General features: G+C 45.1%; 1 protein-coding gene across 2 annotated transcripts in view; it reads left to right on the top strand.

Annotated features, from left to right (window-relative positions):
* TAOK1 (TAO kinase 1) overlaps window positions 1-16,232 on the top strand; it is a 1,246,355-nt gene that overhangs the window by 351,356 nt on the left and 878,767 nt on the right. For both annotated transcript variants that reach the window (XM_086955104.1, XM_086955103.1), the window contains exon 5: window positions 5,650-5,695. In XM_086955104.1, the coding sequence (XP_086811230.1) occupies window positions 5,650-5,695 (46 nt within the window). The remainder of the gene's footprint in view (window positions 1-5,649; window positions 5,696-16,232) is intronic.

Here is a 16,232-nt window from a genome sequence, read left to right as displayed (position 1 = left end):
TCCCCAAATAGGAATGTTTTCTGGGTAAGGCATGACTGGATCATTTCTAGCACCATGTTGTTATGATGAGCATAATGGATGTTGCGCTCTCTTAGAAAGTGTTTACATGCTGTCATGCCAATATAATTTTCGATGTTAGTGTATAGTGAAATTACATCCATTGTATTTAACTTATACGTTACCTTCCAGGGGATCTCTTGTAGATGTTGCAGTATATCACTTGTATCCTTCAAATATGTTACGTTTTGTACTTATTTGATTCGGAAGACATCCACATAATTGGCTACTGGTTCCAGGAGAACCCCTTTTGCAGAGATTATTGGTCTGCCCAGTGGTTTTGTGGAGTGTTTATGTATTTTAGGTAAGAAATGCATGTTTGCTGTGATTGGGTGATCGGTTGTTAAATATTTGCGCTCATCCTCAACTAGTATAATTATTATTCATCCATTCCTTCAATTTGTTATCCAAATCTATTTTGTATTTTGGTGTTGGGTTCTCCTTTATTTTTTCATAATATTCGGTGTTTCTCAATTGGGAGTGGGCTTCTGTTTCAGAGAACTTTGTCCATAACTATGATGTTGTTACCCTTATCAGCCGTTTTGATCTCAATCCGTTCATCTTGTTTTAAATTGCGCAAAGCTAGTCTTTCTTTTAGCGTCAAGTTATTTTTGTATTTGGTCTTTTTTCATTTTGTATAAATCTTTGATTGCTGCCTCCTCAATTTTGTTACCAGGCGGTAGTTGAGGGTAATAATGAGATTTTGCTTTCTTACCACTTTTTCCAGCCCCTTGCTGTGGGCAATGTCATCCAATTCAGGAACTGGCACCTCTTCTTCATTTTCCAATTCTACGAGTGCCAAAAGATTATTTCAATCTTTTACTGCTTGGTCCATAGTAGGTGAACTCAAGTTGTTTTTTATATCCTGCCATTTTTTTTTCTGCAAAGATTTTAGCAAGTTAGATTTTACGAATTTATTTATAAAGATCAATCTTCGTTTGTGCTAAGTTCATTGGCATTGTTGGGCAGAAATTCAGACCACGTTTTAATATTTTTGTTTCCAATACAGTTGGGGACCTTTGTGATCAGTTGATAACAACTGATTCTTGTGCTAGATCTTCTAAGTCCTCCTCTGTGACATGCTTCTTGTTGTTGTTCCCACTTTTTTTGCCTCTGTGACATTGTTTGCCTATTCTTGTCTGTGTGCTCTGGTCCGATTCTGCCCCTTCCTCTGTTGATTGATGGATGTGCCCCCATGTTTACCTCCCAATTCCGCTGTTAGAGGGACAGTCTCATTTCTCCTAAAAATTGGTAAATTTCACCCAGGCATCCGGATGTTCCAATTGACTCTCACTTGCGTCTGTAGAGGTTAATGATGATATATTGCCTGATATGTTGGTTATTCTATCCAACTTGTCCTATTGTTTAAGTTTGCTTTTAATATCTGTTTTTTTCAAATTAGGCTGTTGTCCATTTCCCCTAGAGGCACCAATGTCCTGTTCAAAAAGTGTTGCCATCGTAGTTCTTTTCTTTTCCCTTTTATCAATTTTTTTGGTTCAGCTCAAACCGTTGGGTTAATTGTTATGTTTATATAAGTTTTAGACCGTACCCGTTTCTAGAATGCTGTGTTGTTTTTTCTCTTCAAAAGACAAACTCCCAAGCATTCATTTTGAATTTCAAAGTTTCAAATAGTCAAGTCAAGTCAGAGAATTTGTATAGAGCACTACTCACCCATGGGGTCTCAAGGCGCTTGAGGGAAGGGGGGGGGTGTTCGTTACTTATCAAATAGCCAAGTTTTGAGTTGTTTTCTGAAGGAGAGGTGGTTCTGTGTAAGGCAGAGGTGGGTGGGGAGAGAGTTCCAGGTTTTGGCCGCTAAGTAGGAGAAGGATCTTCCTCCCATGGTGGCTCTTCGGATGCGTGGTATCGCGGCGAGGGCTTGATTGGACGATCGAAGTTGGCGGTGGGGGTGTAAAAGGTCAGGTATTTGGGTCCCAGGTCGTATAGGGCTTTGTGTGCGTGGGTGAGGAGACGGAACGTTATTTTCTTGTTGACTGGGAGCCAGTGAAGGTCTCTTAGGTGACCGGATATGTGGTTGTGACGGGGTATGTCTAGGATCAGTCGGGCGGAGGCGTTTTAAATGCGTTGGAGTGTATTCTGTAATTTGGCTGTGGTTCCGGCGTAGAGGGTGTTTCTGTAGTCCAGTCGGCTTGTGACAAGTGCTTGGGTGACCGTCTTTCTTGTTTCGATGGGGATCCAGCAGAAGATCTTTCTGAGGAAACGTAAGATGTTAAAGCATGATGATGAGACGGCGTTGACTTGTCTGGTCATCGAGAGGGAGGAGTCTAGAATGAATCCCAGGTTGCGAGCATGGTCTGTTGGTTTGGGTGCGCTGCCCAGGGCCGTGGCCACCATGAGCCGACCCATGCGGAAGGTGATGATCCTGGGATGAGGACTTCCGTCTTATCAGAATTCAGTTTTAAGCGGCTGTTCTTCATCCACTAGGCAACGTCTTTCATTCCTTCGTGTAGGTTAGTTTTAGCGGTGTTTGGGTCTTTGGTGAGGGAGAGGATCAGCTGGGTGTCGTCGGCGTAGGTGATGATGTTGAGGTTGTCTTGGCGCGCGATGGATGTGAGGGTGCTCATGTAGACGTTGAAGAGGGTGGGACTGAGCGATGATCCTTATGGTACGCTGCAGATGACTTCGGTGGCCTCAGATCTGAAAGGGGGGAGGCGTACTCTCTGGGTTCTTCCGGCGAGAAACAAGATGATCCAGTCCAGTGCTTTTCCTTGTATCCCGACGTTTTTGAGGCGTTGTACAAGGGTGCTATGACAGACCGTGTCAAACGCTGCGGAGAGGTCCAGGAGGATGAGGGCAGCTGTATCTCCGTTGTCGAGAAGTGTTTGGATGTCGTCTGTGGCTGCGATGAGGGCGGTCTTGGTGCTGTGTTTGGCTCGGAAGCCAGACTGTGAGGGGTCGAGGGAGCCGTTAGATTAGAGGAAGGCTGCGAGCTGATTGTTGACGGTCTTCTCTATGACCTTGGCAGGGAAAGGGAGGAGCGAGATGGGGCGGTAGTTCTTAAGTTCAGTCGGGTCTGCTGTGGGTTTCTTCAGTAGAGCACTGAGTTCGGCATGTTTCCAGCTTTCTGGGAAGATAGCGGTGTTGAGGGAGCAGTTGATGATATCCCAGAGATGGGGTGCGATGAAGGAATCGGCCTTGTTGAAGATGTGGTGGGGGCATGGGTCGGTTGGTGATCTGGAGTGAATGAAGTTCATCAAGCGGATGGCGTCTTCGGTGCTGATTGGGTCCCAGGCGTCAAGGGTGGTGGTGGGGGGCTTCAGTTCGGTGGTGGACTGATCACCAAAGCTGTTATGTATGTCAGCGATTTTGCTGTGGAAGAACGAGGCTAGAGAGTTGCAGAGGTCTTGAGAGGGAGTGATGTCGTTAGAGCCGGCGCTGGGATTGGTTAGCTCTTTGACGATGCTGAAGAGTTCCTTGCTGTTGTGGGCGTTGTTGTCGAGTCGATCCTTGAATGCTAATTTCCTGGTGGATCGGATCAGCTGGTGGTGTTTGCGGGTGGCGTCCTTGAGGGCGGTCATGTTGTCTGTACTGTATTACCATGTTTCGGTCCTGATTTCTGGGAACAATGAGTTTTCCTCCAATGCCGGCGGTCGCCACGATCCAGCTGGTATACGTTCCTATGTCTTTATCATATTCTAGTTTGCCTACTGATTCTGACGCAAAAGGACTATATGTGGTCAGAACAACAGGTTTATAATTTGAATGATTATTGTAGTTGATGTGGTATATCTATCTAAAATAGTATCAACAGAATCGATTTGGTGAAATTATATTTTTAGTAATGAAAATGATAGATCTTCTCTATCACGGGCATTTATCGAAATAAGAAAGTATAATCCTGAGCGATTGTTTGTTCACTGCACAAAGATTTCTTTATTTTGTGTTTAGTTAGTTTCTAAATGGTTCACTATTCCAAGCATACAGTACATTATCCACAAATCAAGCAGTGTTTTAACAGGAATTGACGTAACATCTCAATTGTACTTATTGGTTTGAGAACTGCTGCGTTTGTTACCCGTGAACTAGGTCTTTGCAAGATCGAAACACGTTTGGGCTATTGTTGGTCCTGGCCTACATGGTTTTTGAAAAATGTAAGTAGGAATATGAGCGACCCGTGAGTCCAACTGAACTTTTCTTTTGAAGAAACATGGTAAATATGAATAATGGCTTGGCTGTGCCGTCTTCAGCTCTACACCACCATAGATGCGCCAGTTAATTCAGCGAAAAGTGTGGTGGTTCAGGATATATATATATATATATATATATGTATATATATATGTATATATATGTGTGTGTGTATATATGTAATTAAATCTGGTAATTTTTTTGTTATGGTTCAAGTACATGCATCAAAGCTTGTGGTATATATGTTTTTCTCAATAACCTTATGATTACGTATTTATGCATGAATAATTTAGCATTTATTCTACAAAGCATTTTCAGCAAATGTATATTATTCATACCCACCATCTGCCATGGATAGGTACATCCATAGGATACTGCTTGCGATTCTGATTCAAGCATGTGAATCCATGAAAGATACACCAATACTGGATAAGAAAATAAGTTAATGACCTGTAGCTGCAATTATCCTGTATTGGTATTTTTCATAGATTCACATGCAACCCACCCTCTCTAGATAGCCTCTACCCCCACCTCCCGCATCTCCTCCACCCCACCCCCCCCCACACACACACCCCTGCCTTATTCTTGGGGTATTGCTTCCACTTATGCTGGAAAATCTGAGGGACTCAGCCTCTCTTAGGAGTGTTCTAGAGGGTGCTGGCACCTGATTGGTTATAGTTTGTTTGGTCCTTTTTTAAAAAGGACACAGGCTATTAAATTGAGGGCCTAGGGCCATTATACCTTGGGATTGTTTTATCATACTGCTCATTTACCACACTGTGGTACTCCTACTTCGGGGAATGCTTCAAGCATGTGAATCCATGAAAACTACCAATACTGGATAATTGCAGTTACAGGCAAGTAACTTAATTTCGTATCCATGATAAAGAGCTTTACCAAAGTTAAGTAATTTGTTTTTTGGTCACTCTCGTACTTTAGTAAATGTGAGCACCGGTCCTAATTTCCATTTGAAACTATTGCTAGCGTGGTTTTTTCAATAAAATATAGTCTGTTATGATTGGTTGGTGGTGCCTGCATGGCTTTTTGTAGAATTAAAATGTTGCCTACAACAAGCATTGTTTCTTAACATTTTTAAGTTGAACATGTGTATATTTAAAAAATGTGTTGTGTGAATTCAGAGAGAATACAAGTGATGGCGAAAGAAGACTTACAAGTAAGTCGCTTTTCCTTATGAACTCAGAACTTTAGGCATTCGTAGTATTTTACAATTTTCTAATTACCAATCTTATCCTTTGTTCATGTCTGTACATCACCTTTTTTCTATCTATATGCAGTGCAGTTGTAAAATTGTTATTTAAGATGTATCATGTTTTGATCATAACTGTAGCTCTGGTACTTGCAGAACTTTTCATTAGACCCTTTTGTTTTGTACTGTATGGTCAGTTTGTTTTAGTCATCATCCCAATGATTTTCTTTTCTCATCCACAGCTTGTAATGGAATATTGCTTAGGATCCACGTCTGACTTATTAGAAGGTATGTTTACTTTGTCAACTCATGTGTAGGGTGTGTGAAAGTCCCATGACAAATAGTGCAAACTGTCCCTAAAAAGTCTTGAAAATCTCTTGAATTTAAAAAAAAATCACTTACGATGCAAAAACCCACATTCTTGCAAGGCCCACCACACTTAATAAGTTGAATTTCTGGCACCTTCCTATCAATGGTCAAATGTGCTGTGGACCGTACAAGCCTGAAAATAAAGCAGTCTTGAGAAGGAATGTCCATTCAGTAAAGGTGCCCTTCCCAATATTGAAGTACAAAAATATAATTGGTGGCTCTCACCGGCACCCATGATAGTACACAGCTGATAGGAGAGCCGGCAGGGCAGCAGGGGCCCCAGGTTTCCCCTGCAGCCCCCGACAAAATAGTGGTTAAAACGAATCACACCAACTTTGACAGAAAGCTAGATCTTGATCCAGAAAGTTGTTTTTAGTTTGAGCCTGGGCCTTACATTATGTATCAAATGTTATCTAACAATGTGGTAGAACAAGGTAGGATTGTCTGTTCTAACTTTGGCTTGTGTAAAAACCTGGTGCACTCTGTCGGCTTGAATAGTCCTTTTGCACAAGGTTGTACAAAATGTAGGCTCTATGGCACTAGTGTAAGTGCTACAGTATGTGATTACAAATACACACTTTGTATTATTTCCAGCCCTGAGGAAGCCGTAGGTTATCCCTACCACGGCGAAACGCGTTGGCATTGGAATTTGATGACATTAAAAGAAGCAAACCACAAGAGCCCAACCGAATACTGTTGATTTTTTGTTACTTGTGTATACAATTGGATTGTAGAAGTGCATGTGTGATTCAAATTATTGTCAAAGCTTTGACGTTGAGTAGTTTGATGCCAAAAACCCTGTTACTGGTGATTTCTGAGGATATGGTGCTAGCTGGTATTCAATCGTCTCCAGAAAGAGCTGGACGCTCCTCAAGAGACTCTTTATCCACCCACTGACTGGAAACAACTGTACAATGCTGCCACCTAAGGTTTAAGACACAATTCCAAAAAAAAAAAAAGACTTTCAAAGAACAGCTTGCCTTGGAGCGTCCACCTCCTCCGAAGCACTAGAGGCATCAAGACAGGGGTTTGCCTGTGCTCAAGGGCATGCTTCAAACTGCGCCGGATACCCCCAAGGAGACAAAGCACAGCGGCCAGAGCAGCTGACTCCGGGCGCAGGTCTCACGGTTCAATCCCCAGCACCGGGGGCAGCTCAGTTCAGGACGGGGAAATGCTTTTATCATAGATTGGAGTAAGCACATCATGCCTATCAGAGCATTGGAGTGAGAAATTACTTGGAACGCAACACAGTAAGTTCCTTCTTGAATCCTTTGCGGCAACATAGAACTGTTCCGCATTCCACAGTGCCAGGTTTGTACAGTTCACTGATCAGCTCTACTCCAGTATAGAAGTTGTCCACATAAAGGTTATTACCTTTATGGAGGCAAGATGGCAGCCGCAGCAGTGGCCGTGTGAGGTGCTCAAAGCTTTGCTCCGTTTGACTCCTCAATAGACCCTCAATAACCCCTCTGGTTTTTCCCGTTCCCCAAGCGATAGTAACCCATGGAAAGCAGTGGCTAAAGCTGAGGGGAGAGCACGGGTGCTTACCGTGCATTTCAATTCCTGGTAACCTTCAGCAGTGGCGTTCTGTGGCGGTTGGTCGACCGGCTGGCTCCTCATACTGACCGGCTCGTCTGAATTTTGCAACGGGCTGCAGCTACGGCGGCTCAGGCTCATTGAGGCATGGATGTGTTTCGCTCGGAGAGAGCCTGGACCGGCACGTTGAGCAGTATCGGGACTTGGCTGTGTAGGTTCGTGGAGTGTCCGGAGAGGAGCTCGAAAGTTGTTTGGACAACGCGATTGTTTTCTGCGGTCTGCGGTCCGCGGTTGGATCTGAACATTTGCAGCCGTCAGATTTTTGATCGTGTAGACAATGGCAAAGGGGAGTGGAGCCTCGAGAAATCGCGGAGGAACAGCCGTGACCGCCTCCGTGAGTACTCCCGCTGAGGGGGTGGCAGTGACTGTGGCAGTGGAGCAGGATAGTGCTGGGGGCGGTGTAGTCATTAACTTCGGGAATGTCCCCCGGACAGTACTGCAAGTGGCAATAGGAGCTGCAAAGTAATGCAACCAGCTGATACGCTGAATTCAACAGGGCAGAGTGAGTATTAGGTTCAGAAGGGGGGTCAAATTCAACCTCCTCAAGATGTTCCATCGAAACAACGGGTTGTTCCAGCAATATTTAATAAAAAAGGAATTAAAGCCAAACCTGGGGTAATTGTGGAGTCTCAAAATGCTCAAGTGACGGCGGTCGCTCAGCATGTGCCCTCAATAGTTGAGTGCGAACCCCTCTACCGAGCACTTAATGCAGGTGGCTCCAATGGACCGAGCAGGGGGAGAGGACTCTTTGTGATTCTCCAGTGCAAAATGATGAAGTTATAACAGAGAAGCTGGTAATATAGAATCCAGTAATAGTCCAGCAACCAAGATAGTGAGTCTGAGTATACTGGCTCAGACGGTAAGTTCTATTCCATGTCAGACTTAACAACGGCATCTGATAAAGTAAACGATGAAGACAGCCTTAGCAATTCAGGCGATTGGGGGGCTACGCCTGGCGAAGAAGACCAGGAGGAGCTTGGATATTCATTGTCCCATGGAATAGTAAGGAGAGTCGCAGAGACGGAAGAGATTATAGAAAACTCATGGCATGATCAAGGTCCATTAGTGGCCCACTGTGGACGAGGAGGATCTTGAGGAGGACGCAATAACTCTAGGAATGGTTTATAAAAGTATAATGGCGCATCGGAATGAGACCAGAGCTGAGGGCTTGCGCACACAAGGAGCAGTGAGAAAGCTCCAGAATACAGTTAGGTGCCTGGTGAAAACTTGTGCAGAGGTTACTACACGGGTTGTAGAAGTTGAAGAACGCATTTCTTCAGCAGAAGACACTTTGGCTAAACAGACAGTTATTGAGAACCTGCAAAAATCCAAGTCAGATGTGGACTGGAAGCTCACAGACTTAGAGAACCGGGCAAGGCGCAATAATTTGCGGTTTTAGGTATTGCTGAAGGAAAGGAAGGCTCAGACCCACGCAAATTTATCATCCAGTTATTCAAAGAAGCCTTTGCAGAACTTAATGCTTGGAACTGGGATATCGAAGTCATTAGGGCGCATAGTTTCCCATTTGTGATATGGCAACGTGGTAATGATCAGAATGCATATCCTAGGGCAATTTTAATTTACCTCAATAACTACCTATTGAGAGAGGCATTACATGACTTGGCCCGGCCTGAGCGAAAACGGAAAGGTGCTGGATGTGAATTCTTTGTGCGCCCTGACTTTTGCCCTACGACTGTGCTTGAGTAATGGCAACTGCGGAAACTAATTGCACCTTTTCAAGCAAAGGGGGATCAATGCTTCCTGCTCAATCCGGCTAAACTGAAGACAATTTGTAGAGGCCAAACCCGATATTTCACTTCTTGCTCAGAGGCACAGGCGTACTAAAAAGAAATGGATAAACAATCAAAAAGTCCAAACTCGAGTACTACAATGAATAGTTAATGGAAATGGCGTTAAATCAGAAGTGTTTGTATTAATATTTGAAATGGATTGTTGGATTGTTGGCTTTTACACGCACCGGGAATGTAATGTGATGATACAACTATATTGTAGGGGCTCTCTCTCTCCCATAGGATTTATCTTTCTGTTTTTCAAAATGTTTTCTTTTTCTTTTATATATTATTTTTTGGTTTTTTTGGTGTGCTTATTTTTATTTAAGGGAGAGTACTCAGTGATGATATATGCAAAGATATTCACCCAATATAGGATTCTTGATGGTTTCATATGAAAAGAAGGACGGGGAACAGAGTTTGTAATTTATAGAGGGCCTGATGTAAGGCTTATGATTGGGAGGAGGTGGTAGAGAGCCAGAGGGTGGGGGCCTGGGGAGTCAAACAGTGGGGCATGGGTGAAGGCACGTCCACATCGTAGAGGACACGGTCCTTAAGCCTCGTTGTGGGTGCTGGAGGGGTGGGGGAATGGTGCAGGGTGGGGTGGACAGGAGAATGGGGGGTAGTGGGAGGGAATTGGGCAGGAAAAGGAAAATAATACATGAATTTAGGTTGGGAAAGAGTCTTCTTGATAGAGCAGTCAGCAATGTTTTTCTGATTAAATTGTGGACAAATGGAAAAAAACAGATATGGCTAGATGGCAGGCAGGGAGATTAGGGTAGGCACGTTGATTGTGAGGGGGTTGAACTCACTGGAGAAACGACGACGGGTCGCACAGGAACTACGAGCTTTTCAATGTGATATAGTATGTTTGCAAGAGACTCCTATAGTATGGTCAAAGAGACACATGTTAGAAGAACTGGGATTTAACTTAATTACCTGTACCAAATACTCCGGTGCCGCGAGAGGAGTGTCAATTCTTGGCAAAAAACATATAGCTGGGCTAGGTCGATGAGCAATCGCAGAATGTGTTGTGGGCCACATTAAATTTACGATTTGTGTAGTATATAGGGCAAACTTAGATGAAGCAACTACTCTTGAGTTTTTGAATATTGAATTAGCAACTTGGCCCACACCACTGATCCTATGCGGGGATTTTAATATAAACTTAGCACCTAATATCCTAAACAACGAACAGTTGAGGTATACTGGCAGGAAACGGTGTGTGTTTAAAGCATTACAGGCATTAACGGGTAATCATGGGCTAGTGGATGCGTGGCCCTTTTTAAGGGGGGGGGCACCTGGATGCACTTTTTTTGTCTTTTCCCCATCAGACGCTAGTCCGTTTAGATTATTTTTTCACTTCTCAATCACTGTTAAATCAGGCATAGTTTCGATCGTAAACTATTATTGGAACAGCAATTTATTGACCATATGAAACAATGGATAACATTTTTTTTTAATACTAACCGAGGGAGTAGCAGTGTGGGATGTGTGTGGGACTGCTTCAAGGCCGCTTTTCGTGGAGAGGCGCTGAGTTTCGGTTTATATAACCAAAAAAAGCAGGCAGCCAAAACAAAAGAATTATATCAGGAGCTGATAACAGCCGAGGAAGCTCTTATGCAAAGTATACAGGCTGGGATAGACCCAGCGGACCACTTTATGGCAGTGGCACGGCTTAAGGCAAGGCTAAACTTGAGCTGGTCTAAAGAGGCAGCAAAAAAGGTTTTTATTAACAAGCAAATTCATTATGAGTACGGCGAGGCAAGTGGCAGATGTCTCGCCCAAAAAGTTAGATCAAGGGAGACAGCCCAGCGTATAGACGAAGTACTAGATGTGAATGGTGATTTTAAGGATGATCAGGGAATCTTGGAGGTATTTAGACAGTTTTATGAGACTTTGTACCAAAATGACGTATATGATGAGGTAGGGGCTGCTACTTTGATCACTCAATATTGTATGCGGGATCTTTTGGCGGATGAGATCGAACTATTAGAGGCTCCCATTTCACTAGAAGAACTGGAAAAAGCAGTAAATGGGTTAGTGTTGGGGAAGGCGGCGGGGCCAGATAATCTGCCATTGGAAATATATAAAACCTTTTTTTCCTGCTCTAAAGACAGATCTATTGTCAACAATGCTAGCGGCACAGAAAGGCGCAGCCCCTAAAACATGGAATGAGGCATCTATAGTAGTGTTCCACAAAAAGGGCAAGCCGGCGAATATGCCTGGATCATATCGGCCCATCTCGCTTTTAAATGCAGATGGGAAAATATATTCAAAGATCTTTGCCAATAGACTCTCCCTAGTCATTTCAGGATTAGTATCGACAATACAGCATGGGTTTATCCCTCAACGCGGTACAACAAATCAAGTTAATCGTGTGATTACTTTTTAGGTTTCGCCTTGCCGAAGGCTGCGCCCCGCGTAGCTTTTCGGCGCAGGCGAAATCTATTGTTTACAATAAGGGCTACAGGAACGTCCCCCGGCTCCCATTGGCTAGCTCCATAAATGGAGGCTAGCCATTGGGAGCCGGATCTGTCCATCAAGGCCGGACCAAATTCGGGGGCGTTCCCGCGATTTTTTCCCTCTCCGCCCCTCTGTGCGCGTCATCTCGGCGGTGGGCGTGTTGTTTTTTTTTTCTTCTGTCAGGGCGTGTTTTCTCATTCCGCCGAAGATGGCGCCGGGGCCCGTCGACCACTGTTTCCCCTGCTCAATGCTCAGGTAAGCAGCATTTTTTTAAAATTGTGTTTTTATCCCGTTCCCCCCTCCCGCTCTCCGTGTGCCTGTTCACGCCCCTGCCCCCCCCCTCCCGCTCTCCGTGTGCTCGTTCCTGCCCCTGCCCCCCCTCCCGCTCTGTGTGCCAGTTCCCGCACCACTTTCAAATGCTTGTTACTATTGCAGCATTAATTGGGACGCAGTGAGGGTTTTGTGGTGAGACGGAGGCTGTCTGGAGGACTTTTGTTGTAGTGTATGATTTAACCGTCTATCCCCGCCCGCCCAGTATCCCAGACACCGAGTTAGCACATTTTGTCTCTACGCAGGAAATCTTCCGAAAGCGTTTCTCATCCTTTATTAATGGGATGTCTTAAGACTCCCGCAGCCCCGCTTCTGACACATTTTTGGGGAAGTATTTTCAGAATGTTAGCAAATGGCACCTGCGCTGTTGTTAGGGGCATACTCCCCGGCCCACAACATGTTTTTCTGTGTACACAGTTAAAAGATGTATAATGCAGAAAACAACTTGTGTGAAGCACAAAGAGGTAGACCGATGACACAGACGATTTTTGCTGTTTTTGATAGCATGAATTCGTTTTTAATAAAAAAAAGGTACTTAAACTCTGGATTGAGTGTCCTGGGCAGTTTAAGAGATTTTTTTTTAAAATCCCAACTGTGTTGTTTTCAAAGATCTTTGGGGACCCTTACCCGCCTTTTTTTCAAATCTGTATTCCCTCGAATGTCTCTCAGTTTTCATTAGAAACCAGCGAAGCAAAACGTTACTTCTGCAAAAACAGTTCATCGTGGAAATAATGTTGAGCTATGCCCGACGCATTCTCCGTTCCCTGCCATCAGTTATTAGGAACATCACCCCAGATGCAACAAGCCATTAGCAGGACTCTGATTTTTGATTGTTGAACATCTTTGAGACATGCCTTTGAGTGGGTAACTCTGTTACCTTACTGCTGGCACTGCTTCATTATTCTGATCTTGCTCATCGAATACCGTCGGCTACAAAGTGCCCATTTTTGGCTGTGCATTTGCAAAAACAATGGCTGCTTCTTGTGCTTTTATTCTTGTGTGACCCTCTCTCACATCCCTAACTAAAGAGCTTGATGTGTGGATGGTGCACGGTGAATAGGGAATGCTTTTGCTAACATTCATCACAGCAGATGTTGCTTTGCTATTTAGTTTACTCACTGTAGCATTGAGGTAGTTATGTGTATTTGTAAAGCGCACTACATCCACAAGGGTATCCTGGCACTGAACAGGTGTGTGTGCGCCTAGCCCTACCTATGTTTGGTTGGTTATTTGAAAAGCCAGGTCTTTGCAAAAATCAAGGAGAGAGGAGGAAGCTCTGATGTGGGTGACCGGTCATTCCATGCTTTAGGAGTGATGTAAGAGAATATCCCTCCTCCTGTACTGGTTCTGTGTATGCGTGGGATGTGTGTTAGTAGGAGTCGTGCGGAGCAGAGTGTCCGGCCGAAACATTCTGTGACTGATAATATTACACTTACGGAAACAATAATTGATTAATATGGGACAAGCAGATTGCAGGTGGTGTATAGTGTGTTTGTTGACTTTTCAACAGGCTAGATGGACCCACCCTGTGGAAGAAATTAATGAAAAGAGGAGTCCCAGAAGCCCTCTTAAAATTCATCAGCATGGTGCAGAGTACAGATGGGAGGGGACAAGGGACTGGCCTAGAAGATTCATACTCTGAATGGCCTTAAGAAGGCATGTTAACCTGCCCCTCGTTTGTTTTCTTTACAATTACCCTGAAAAATTGCATCGCAAACATTCATATTATAATCTACATTGACAATGTGGTCATTTTAGACCTCACACCTATCAGTCTTCAGCATAACATGGACGCTCTCTTTAGGCATACTGAAACTCTTTTCCTAAAAGTAAACATCTCTAAAACAAAAGTGGTACCGTTTAGGGAAAGGAAACATTACAGTCGCTTGGGGTGGAAGTTCAAGCGAGATAGTAAGGACGTATACCTACCCGGGGAGAGTCTGCTCTCAGATATTAGAAATCACTGCTCATTTGCAGCATATGGAATATAAGGCCACAGCCCACAGGAGCGCATTAAAGAGATTTTGCGCATCCTCGAGAAAGATACATTTTCATTCCCTGCTCTGTGTGTGTGTGTGTGTGTGTGCGCTGCTGGCTGTGTGTGTGCGCGCGCGCGGCTGGCTGTGTGTGTGTGCGCGCGCGGCTGGCTGTGTGTGTGTGTGCGTGCGGCTGGCTGTGTGTGTGCGTGCGGCTGGCTGTGTGTGTGCGTGCGGCTGGCTGTGTGTGTGCGCGGCTGGCTGTGCGTGTGTGTGTGCGCGGCTGGCTGTTCGTGTGTGTGTGTGTGTGTGTGTGTGTGTGTGTGTGTGTGTGTGCGCTCGACTGGCTGTGTGTGTGTGTGTGTGTGTGTGTGTGTGTGTGTGTGCGCGCGCGCGACTGGCTGTGTGTGTGTGTGTGTGTGTGTGTGTGCGTGCGCGGCTGGCTGGCTGGCTGTGTGTGTGTGTGTGCGGCTGGCTGTGTGTGCGGCTGGCTCTGTGTGTGTATGCGGCTGGCTCTGTGTGTGTGTGCGGCTGGCTCTGTGTGTGTGTGTGGATTAAGCTAATGGCAATGTAAATGACAATCCCATTTATTTATCTGTTTTCAAAACCAACACATAAATACAAATTTTGTCATTTACAATGCCAATAGCTCTAACTTTTCAAAAGGCGAAACCATTGCATTGTAAATGCTTGTTTTGATTATGTGAAAGTTACTCGGGAACCATTTTTTTTTTTTTTTTTTTTTTTTGAAAACCTTTATTTAAAAACAATGCACACAGCTATTCAGCCTTACATCCCGGAGGTGAGGCAGCAGAATGGAGCAAAAGAACCAAAGTGCAAAAATCAGTACACCAGAACGAATGAAGGTTGATTTTCAAATTTTTTAACTAGTGCAGAAAAGGGGGAGAAAAGGGAAAGAAAGCGCCAAAACTGGCGCAAAGAGAGAGGCAATGGAATGTAGAGTACAGTGAGGCGTAGTGAGGGGGCCGGGAGAGCACAGTGAACACAGATATGTCCAGTAGATTAGAATACTAGGAATGCGGAGGGAGGGGAACACAGGATGACAGCATGAAATATCTACAGTTGGAGTCACAGGCTACCGGTGATAAGTGTTCCTCCTGCGGAGCGGAGTCCGGAGGTACGCAAATGTCCCCTCTGTATTCGTTCCAAGCCCCCCACATTTTCTGCCACTTTTTAGGTTTACCCCTGGCAACATATACAGTCTTTTCCCGGAACATACACCAATCCATATTGGCCTTCCACTGTACAACCTTCGGAGCCGTTGTAGCTCCCCACATCTGTGCGATGTCCCGTTTCGCAACCATATTACCAAGGGTTACCCATCGGGTCTGGGCCACGGTATGATCTGTCGGACCCCAAATGTTCAAAAGGCATCTCCTTGCTTCCGCATGCACATCCACCCCAGTCACCTCGCTCATAATCGAGTGCACACGTCGCCAGTAGGAAGCTATTGTAGGACATTCCCATAGAATGTGCATGAAAGTGGCAAGGGCGCCACAGCAGCGCCTACAAAGGCCATCGACAGAGTAGCCCATATGCACAACTCTGGGACCAGTGACATAAACTCTGTGCAGGATTTTGAGCTGCACCAGCCGAAGACGGGAGGAGATAGCTACCTCCCTAGGGGAGGACACCGCACTCTGCCAATCTTCGTCATCAATCTCTATCCCATCTCGCACCCACTGGTCCCTCACACCCAGGAGGAGGTCTGTACGGACGTTGATGAGTTTCTTGTATGTCAATGAAATGGCACTGTCTGGCATATGGCCATCCAGTACCCTATCTTCCAAAGGAGAACTATCTGGAATCACCTCCCCCTCCGGCTTGGCGGACAGCAATGCATGTCTCAGCTGAGCATACCGGAAGAATTCCGTTTCACCCAGCTGAGACTCTGTTTGTAACTGGGCGAAAGTTTTAACCTCGCCACGCAGTAACACGTCCTCCACCCTGGAGATGCCAATTAGGTCCCACTTGTCAAAGCCCTTGGTATGCCATAATTTGCCCAGGATGTCCGAATCGTACAATGGGGTCGCCTTCGTTAGTCTATCCTTCCATCCCTGCGCCTTAGTAATCGCCCTCCAAATGTGGATTGCGGTTTTCGTTGGACCAGACATCCGCCTGTCGAGAGACCTCGAGTAGAGTGCCCTGTGATACTTCCCTCCGCTCAGCAGCCATCGATCCATGGCATAGCCCGGGTTGTCCGCTGGACCGTATAAACCATGATTAATAGCTGCTAACTGGGAGGCCCAGTAATACCTCCGCATATCAGGCAATGCT

The sequence above is a fragment of the Lissotriton vulgaris genome, chromosome 2_1, assembly GCF_964263255.1.
Source record: "Lissotriton vulgaris chromosome 2_1, aLisVul1.2, whole genome shotgun sequence".
Lineage (NCBI taxonomy): Eukaryota > Metazoa > Chordata > Amphibia > Caudata > Salamandridae > Lissotriton > Lissotriton vulgaris.
The sequence above is the reverse complement of the archived record's forward strand: the minus strand, read 5'-3'. Positions and strand labels throughout refer to the sequence as shown.